The sequence below is a fragment of the Coturnix japonica genome, chromosome 1 (genome assembly GCF_054131305.1).
Source record: "Coturnix japonica strain WE chromosome 1, WE-NBRP24, whole genome shotgun sequence".
NCBI classification, from domain to species: domain Eukaryota; kingdom Metazoa; phylum Chordata; class Aves; order Galliformes; family Phasianidae; genus Coturnix; species Coturnix japonica.
Genome location: NC_140663.1, coordinates 72,229,439 through 72,238,039, shown reverse-complemented (window position 1 = coordinate 72,238,039; position 8,601 = coordinate 72,229,439). Strand labels below are relative to the sequence as shown.

The window sequence follows — 8,601 nt, the reverse complement described above, 5'->3', positions numbered from 1 at the left end:
TGACATGCAGTGCAAATGATAAACTGACAAATACCTCAAAATTATGATTTAAAATAAAATAAAAATTATACTATTATCTGTAACTATTTTTTTATATATATTAACTGTGAAAAGTGGCTCTGAAAAACTTTTTATTAGACTTCAACAATCAAAATAATGATTCTAGCAGTCCATAAGACACAATTCCTGTGAAAGCAGACACCTAATAAATTCCGAGTAATTAACAGAACTTCAACTGTAAATTATGCTTCCTGGGGTTGTTTACTAATTACTTAAGCTGATAGACTGCTTGAGAGAGTTGTTCATATTACAAGAGATCTGATTATGATCAATGCTAGGGGTTTAAGTTATATAAAACATCAAGAATTTATTTAGGTCTTCCTGGGAAACAAAGTTCTGGGCTAGTAGTTGCAGAACAGCATTTCTGACTGTTAACATTCTTCTTGATCTGCCCCAACACAAATCCATGCAGATGCTTGCATTCTTTTTAAACACTGTACCTGGACTTTACCTCAATATTTTCATTTCCTCTATAGTGAAAGCATGTATGGCAGTACTTAGAAAACTGATGTCTCTTGGAAACTGTTAAAGAAGCCTCATGGACAAAAGTAAAAATAAAAAACACAAAAGGAACAATTGCAAAGATTTATTTAGCGCATTCTGTGCTTGGCACTTAGAAACAGAGTTCCGTGCATAGGGCAAATCTTTATACACCTTTTTCTTCATACATATTTTACATACCATTTTTATTGCCCTCTTTTATATTCATAATATTGACTCCCCCACTAGGCATATAAATACATTTATCTACAACACCTCACAACAAATCTCAATAATATCTGTATTCTGTTACTTGGTATTTGCATTTTCACACAACTTAAATGCATAGCTTGCACCAAGCTACAACTGTTTTCTTATTTTTAAAGGATTTGAAGAAGAAAAAAAAAAAAACAGAAGAAAATAAAACGTAAAAGAAAGTTGGTTAAACAGAGATCCCATGGCAGGCAGGAGATTGGAGAATACTCGACCTCATTGTTACTGAAATGCTATTGGTTTTCTATGGCAATTCTTACATGCAAGGTGAGGGAGGCCAGATGTACTGCTGCAGAGCAGAGTGCTCATTTCTCATTGTTATTCCCCACGAGTTCAGTCTGGAGAGTTTCCTCCCATTGAGTTGAGTGCTACAGGACACATGTTCCCCACAGAGGCTTTTGTTCTTTTGGCTTGAGTACATCCCTTTAGGGAATGTCAGTAAGAGCTGATCTCCTTCTCCCCCAGTGCATCTTTTCAAAGATGCTTGTGTGAAGCTTCCAACCTTGCTCACGTCTGAGACTCATTTATGAGTTAAATTTTTTCTCTGTCCTCTCTCTCATCTCTGTCTGCTGACTGAGTACTGGTAGACTCGACCCTCAAAAAGAAAACACTGGTCGAGCAGAGCTGCAGTGAAAGTACAGAAACCTCTTTTGGAAGAGAAGCTCCAACTCAGCAGTGCCATTCCTGTGCTACAGTAGAAGGGGCCATAAGTCACTGATGGCTTCAGAAACAGGCTGAGCTGCTTCAACAAGGGACAGTTCAGGAAGGGGAAGGCCTTTAAAACTTTGGCCCATCATGGGCAGTACAGCTTCAGGACAAAGTCTTGGGAGACTGCCTTTCTTCAACACCCAGAGAAGACAGCACAAGGAAATGGCTCCCTCAGCACCGCGAGAGCTCACACTAGCTGAGAGTTAATGCATAAACTGTATGTTTGGTTTCTTCACTCCAGCTTTCACTCATTAAAGTCCTGCCCTTCTCTCTGCAATGTCCAGAAGGAGCAGACACTCCATGCCAGATCCAGAGGCCCTGGATTTCAACAAGCTGCAGTGGCTGTCAATGGAGGTTTTCCACAAGACTCGGTGGTGCATTCCTAGATGGTTTGTGTTCTAATTTATCATTACAATACTAGTTCCTCTACAAGTTTGAAGGCAAAAAGGTACTAGGATGGGTTTATCCATGGAAACAATGCAGGTCCTATTGCCTTCCATGCCAAGAAGAGGCACTGCAGGTTAGACCATGTGCACAGACATCTGTGAGGAGGAGCCCTGAACAGCACCATACTGTCTGTTGTCACAGGCATTGGCTGTCTGCTGGTTGCTGGAGGGAGGGCTAATCATGTGCATCCCATGATCCATCCCTGTGGAAAGGTATTGCCTCTCTCCAAAGGCCCCACTGGATGGGGAAGAGCAGAGTAAAGTGCTTTGGGAAGTGGTGAGTTTCTCCGGGCTTGCTGCCAGCCTTGGGGAAGCAGGGAAATTGTATCCATAGAGGTTGTAGGGATTGTGCAGGGAGAAGGCGTTGTAGGAGCTCTGCTGCATGTGGCTGCCACCAAACATGTGTGAAGAAGAAGAACTGGATGCAGGATTGCCTGCTTGCATGACATACTGAAACTGGGAGCTGGGGAAGGACCCCAGCTGGCTGCTGTAGGCCTCCATCTTGCTGTTGCTGGGCAGAGAAGAAGGAGTTGGCATTCCTGAGATCAAAGATGGAGTCCTCTGAGGCATGAAGCTTTCGGAGGGCTGTGAGGCAGAAGCAGTGCCACTCTGCAGCCGGTTGTAGCCACTGTCACCCAGCCCTGGGTAGCTCTGCAGGGCAGCCATGTTGCTTCTGGCACATGGAGGGTAGTCAGACAGGTTGAGGTTGCAAAGCTGACTCTCCCGGCAACCAACATTGAAAGTGTTGGGGGCCAGATGGAAGGCTGGAGGGGAGCAGGATGGAGAGAGAAGGTGAGAGGAAGCAGAGGGTGATGGAGTCCCTGTGCTGGAGGTTGTTGGGGAGGTGCCTGTGCTGCCTCCTGCAAAACAAAACACATGGGAAGATGTTCAGAGCCTGAAATCACATGTGCAAAACAAGACAGTCTCATTAAGAAACAGCTTAGTTTAATAAAGAAACAAGGGTGGTAAAATGGCCGCTGGAAAACTTAGTCCCTCTTGGCAAGGGCCTTCACTTTATTAATAGCATCCCTTGGTTTTTCCTGCTGCTGTTTTTTGTTGTGATTTTGTTTTTCAGTGGAGGTTTTTCTTCCCTTTTGAAATAGGAGATGGAAGCAAGCATGCCACAGAGCATTACAGGGTGGAGGAAAAATCTGCAAGGAAGCATTGCTCCATCACTCAAAAAAATCTGCTTTATCTCCTCTCCTGGATTCCAGGAAGACCACCAGTCAGCAATCTGTATGGCCCTGCTGCAAACATGCTTTATCATCCACTCCTTGTGGCAGGAAGTGGCTGAAAACATGTTGGACTTCTGCACTGTTCAACAGTTTTCTTAGATGGCTCATGGTGCAGTGGTGCTCATGTAAGCCAGAAGTAACACAAGTAACACTGGAATGAATGGACAGAGTTTTGAGCTACAGTCCGTTCCACAAAGCTGATATGTAAAGATTTTAACTCATGTGTTTTAACTTTAAAAAGGATTCCATATGTTGTATCACTGATGTTAACAAAATATTGATATTTACGCATGTCAGTAGTATCAATATGTTATACATTATTTATGTTACAAATGGTACAGTTAATTAGTTTGCACAGCAGGGATATTCACATGTTCTGACCCAGAGAAAAGAGTGCCACCAAAAATAGGAACTAACTGAAGATATGTGATATGAAGAAGCTGGTGGCACAGTTCTGAGTTTAAGAAGAGATAATTATAGTCAAGATTATGAGATAGAGAAAGCTTCTTTGGTCAAACAAACCTTTGGAATTCTGATTTCTAGTGTGAAATATTTAATATTTTTTGTTGCTGTTGTTGTTTTGGTGGATTGGGTCTCTTTGCATGAGTATCCATTTCTGAGTTAGAGAGCTAACACTTAAGATTCTTCTAAAAAGAGCAAAGAGATGCTGGTGAAGTGAGTGGATTGGTGGAATCAGGGAAACTAGGATGACAGCTGGTCAGGCAGCATTTTGGAAAGGCTATAAGATGACAGGTGAGGCACTAAGGGAATGGAAAAGAGGGTGGTAGAGTGGGCGATTGAAATTTAACCAAGGCAGATTGCACATTAATAGTCCAAAGTAAGGGACGGCTTTCTCTTGTGTTGTCTTGTGGAAACAAAAACCAGAAGGGTTTTAAGAACAGTCTGGGTTTGCTACTAAACAGGAGATAGAATGAATAAAGGAGATGGGGCGATAGTTGAGGTGATTAGGAGATGCACTAGAAAGTAATCAGACTATGTCTGATTCTTCCTACACATCTAGTATTAAACAGAGTAGGATATTAGGGTAGAAGTGGAGCTCTGAGAAATTTATATTTGTTGTTGTTGTATTGTTTGTTTGTTTGAAACAAAAGCCAGAAACAATAAGAAAAGCAGCCTTGGATAAGCACAGCCTGGATTGGCTGCAATGACTCAGGCAGAAACAAGAAAACTTTTGTTTCTATGACGCTAAGTCGAAGAAGTCATTCCCATTGCCAGCCATAGGAATGAATGCTTATTGCTAAGCCACAGATCAGATCCTTTAGTCATTTATTCAGAAGACAAAAAGAGAAATATAACATAAAATCTGTTAGAATTAATGTGAAAATGTCAAATTTCAAATAACACTGTGGATTTTCTACGTCTTTCTTGTTAACACTGAAATGTTCAGACCTGCTAGTGTATCGTAGCTCCAGAGCCCAACAACCTTTTATGTGAGTTTATAATTATGTGTTGCTTACAAAAAGTACCATTCCCTGCTTTGTTCAAAGACAACTCAGTTCAGATACCATCAGTCATATATCAAAATACAGAGGTCACATAATCATAAACCTACTGCAGCACAGAAATTTATTTAACCCAGAGATAATCATGCACTTCAACTTGATTCTTTACACCGTGTATTTCATGAACAAACTTTGGACTGTGATTAATGTGTTGACAATGTCTGGTGAATAAGTAAAAATACATTTTTTTAATGATTGGCTTGAAATGTAATACACAGAATAAATTACTAACTCCATTTCAGTCCGCCTCTATCTCTTAGTTAACATGAGAAAACTATACAAGAGAGGAGCACACACCAGTTACCTTGAGCATTAGGTTTTAAATATTTTTAAATAATATAAAAGGAGACTGATGTATGTGTATCCAATGATTTGGCTCCAGAGCAGGAGTAAGGATAGATCCCTAATTAATAAATTCAAGGGTTACTTAATGGTTCATAAACTGAAACTATGAACTGCATGTTTCAGGTTACCCCAAAGGGGTACTACAGTGATTCTGTTCTTAATTATCACTATTTGCAGACCAATAGAATAAAAGTCTGAAGTGACAACACAGTAATTATAAAACACTTGAGGTAAAAAAGTTATTTTTCTCTATCTCTGTAATTTTTTCATTATAAGAAAGTGACAGGTCTATCAGCAGAAACAAATGCCAGACATGATGACTTGCTTTCTCCAAATCTTTGCTGCACATGTCAACCATTAAGGACAAGATATACCGAACTTCTACTGCAGTAGAGCATAGTGCAGTTTCTGATCACTTGCAGAATAATCTTTACACCCTTATGGAATAGGAAACACTACAAAGAAAGGCCCATCAGCTCATGTTCTTTAGAATTCAAATAGCTCTATTCTGTTCCCAATGATATTTTTGATTCATATTTTTTGGAAGCACTAAGTTTGGGCAAAATGCAACCTGGACTTTTGTGAAGTTATAGCTTGAACTGTAGCTGTTATGAAGTCAGACAAATATGTGTAGAGATGGCAGTAAGCCCAGATAATATATCTACACCATACTGTACACTCAAATGTACAGATGTGTATGTCATTTTAATGGAAGGCGTAGACACAAACCAATCTAGTTAAACTGATACACAAGGATATGCTTAGGAATAGATTAAGTAAACTGAAACCACATTTAGGCAAGAACAAAATGAATCTGAATAATTCTCCTCTGTTTTTTTTCTCTACCCACTATTGCCCATGGAAATAATTGCCAACACCAACATCATTTACCACTGATGCCACAGCTCTCCTGTCCTCCATGCTTATCATAACTCTAAAGTGGTGAGTTATCATTGCATTTGGTCTTCAGACCATTTCAGGCACTGCGTACATCATGTCCAGAGTTTAATCAAGCCTGGTACCATCCCAAAAGAAGCCTGCTCTTTGTCTGAGTATACAAGTGATAATGAAGTTGACTTTGAAGGGACAAAACCATTTCCAAAGACAGAAGGTGAAGAAAGATTTTGTGCAAGAAAGGTCAGAATTTGTAAACCAGAATGAGTAGTAAGAATCGTGGGTGAGGTGGGAAGATAGGAAGAAGACTGAAATTGTAGTGGAAGAGAAACACCATAGAGAGGGTGGGATGTAAAAGCAAACATTCTTTTCCACACCACTGTTCCCTCCTCTTTTTAATGAGATATAGAAATATAGGCTGCACACCATAATTGAATACCTGTCCACAAGAATTAGGAAAACACCTACAACTTCTCATCTGGATAAAAATAGAATTGTCATTAAAATTTCATCTTAAGTAGCTTATGACAAGCCTTTGCTTCCTGTCTCGTGCTTCCTTCTAAGCCTTAGTAATGTACTGCATCTCTACATGCCTCAAGTAGACTCTTGTTTTTGCTTTTACCTGCACTGAGCTTGTGTTAAAGATAATTTCAAGATAAACTGCAAACCCAGACACAACCAATTCAAGAGTATGATGTGCTTTACAAGGAGGGGCAACAGTGCTCCTGAAGCACTCAGCATGCCAGGACATACAAAGGGACCACTTCTGCACACTGCAGGCCAACTTCTAACACCATAGTGTAGTTGGAAACACATCTGCCAGTAGCCAGTGTTAGCCAAATGAGGCTTCTGGCAAGAGGGAGGTAAAGAGGAGAGTATCAGAGCCAAGAGAGTCTGAAACAATTGTTCATGGAAAATCTTCTGGTATCTTTCTTATGAATGACTTCACAGTAGCCAGCTGACCCACAACTTATCTCAATCTTCTTTATCTGGAAGATGCACATAAATCACACTTTGGACTCCACTGCAGCATACTTTCCTTGCTAGTGTTTCCAGACGTCAATTGCTTCCATCACCTGCAGTTCTTCCATGCAAACCTCTTGGTCCCTGAAGTCCTTATTTAATGCACAGGAAGAGATCAAACACTAGTTGAAGCTATAGTCAGCACAGGAATGGCCAAGCACCAAGGCCATGCCTTGTACAATAGCAGAGTCTCATCAGACAACCACACAAAAGAGCACTGCTGATTATTCTCCTGGAGGAACCACAGCTCCTTCTCTAATATGTTGACATCTCCAGCAGGCAATGGGCATGTGTCTGAGCTCCTGATGGTGCAAGAAAGGAGCTGTAGCCACTAGTCTTTGTCTCATGGTTCTCCTCATGGTGCTTTGATTGAGTTAATAAGCCCTCTTGAGAGGCAGTTTATATTCACTCTGGCACAGAGCTTTGCTAATGCAGTTCTCCAGCTTTCCAAATGGAGCTGGCTGGGAGCTGGCATGTGTCTGGCCAGCAAAGAACACAGACTTAGGCACCTGTCCATGCAGATGTGCTCTTAGTTATTTCTGAATGGTCTGGACATGTATGCATACATAAAGGGATTTTCTAAAGCATGGAAGAAAGCAACCCTTCTCAGGTTTTCACAATATTCTGCTCTTGGATAAATGTGATGGTATCCATGCAGGAAAATGTATTAAGGAAAAAAAAAAAAAAAAAAAAAAATAAAATAAAATAAAAAAGAACAGAAAAGAAAAGAAAAGAAAAGAAAAGAAAAGAAAAGAAAAGAAAAGAAAAGAAAAGAAAAGAAAAGAAAAGAAAAGAAAAGAAAAGAAAAGAAAAGAAAAGAAAAGAAAAGAAAAGAAAAGAAAAGAAAAGAAAAGAAATAAAAATTATTTCCCATTGTGTATTCACATGTTAATATACCCTAAGTGTGGCTTAAGAAACTTACACTTCATCTTCTGAGTTACTGTACCTTTGGTGGCTGAACAAAAATTGAGTACTCATCCAAAGGTAGATAACTAGGACGGCTGTGACAAAGGAATTGTACAGATTACCAGGAGATCCGATTGTTTATGATGCCAGATGGTGCCATTCTCATAACCTGATCTCATATCCTTGAAGACTCAGGCCTAGCACAAGCGTGGATCTATTCCTGCTTCAAGTAGCGCATTTCAGTTCTGCTTGATGCCTACTTGCACCTCTACGTTTTTAACTACCATAAAATGAGTTGTCACTTCTGCTCCCACTTTTCATGACAACTTTTGTCTTGTAAGCATAACCAACATCCTGAGGTCTTTCCTCCTGTTCCCATCTTCCTGTACCCAAATCTAAAACCCTCACAACTACTGAAAGTTCTTTCACCACTTCTTTCTTACAATACTACTAACCCTTCTGAGTTCCACATTTACCACCATAGGAAACTAAACAGCTCTGATGTCTTCTCCTTGGTTTCAAACTGAGCCAGGGCAGAGCCACCAAGGCTGTGACATGCCTCCTTTCATTCTCTCCCAGTTTCAAGGAATTAAAAATCTCATCTTCCAGGGGAATGAGAGCTATTTCTGCCTTCACAGAGTAGCTGTTTGTTTTTTTTCTCTAGAGTCCTTGGCCAATTATCAAATTATGCAACTGCTGGTAAAATGT

At 40.2% G+C, this 8,601-nt stretch overlaps 1 protein-coding gene across 1 annotated transcript in view; it reads right to left on the bottom strand.

Annotated features, from left to right (window-relative positions):
* Positions 1–631: 631 nt before the first annotated feature.
* Positions 632–8,601, bottom strand: part of TBX15 (T-box transcription factor 15) — an 85,796-nt gene continuing 77,826 nt past the window's right edge. The window contains exon 8 of the mRNA XM_015874154.3: positions 632–2,827. Coding sequence (XP_015729640.1) covers positions 2,043–2,827 — 785 coding nt within the window. The 3' untranslated portion in view covers positions 632–2,042. The remainder of the gene's footprint in view (positions 2,828–8,601) is intronic.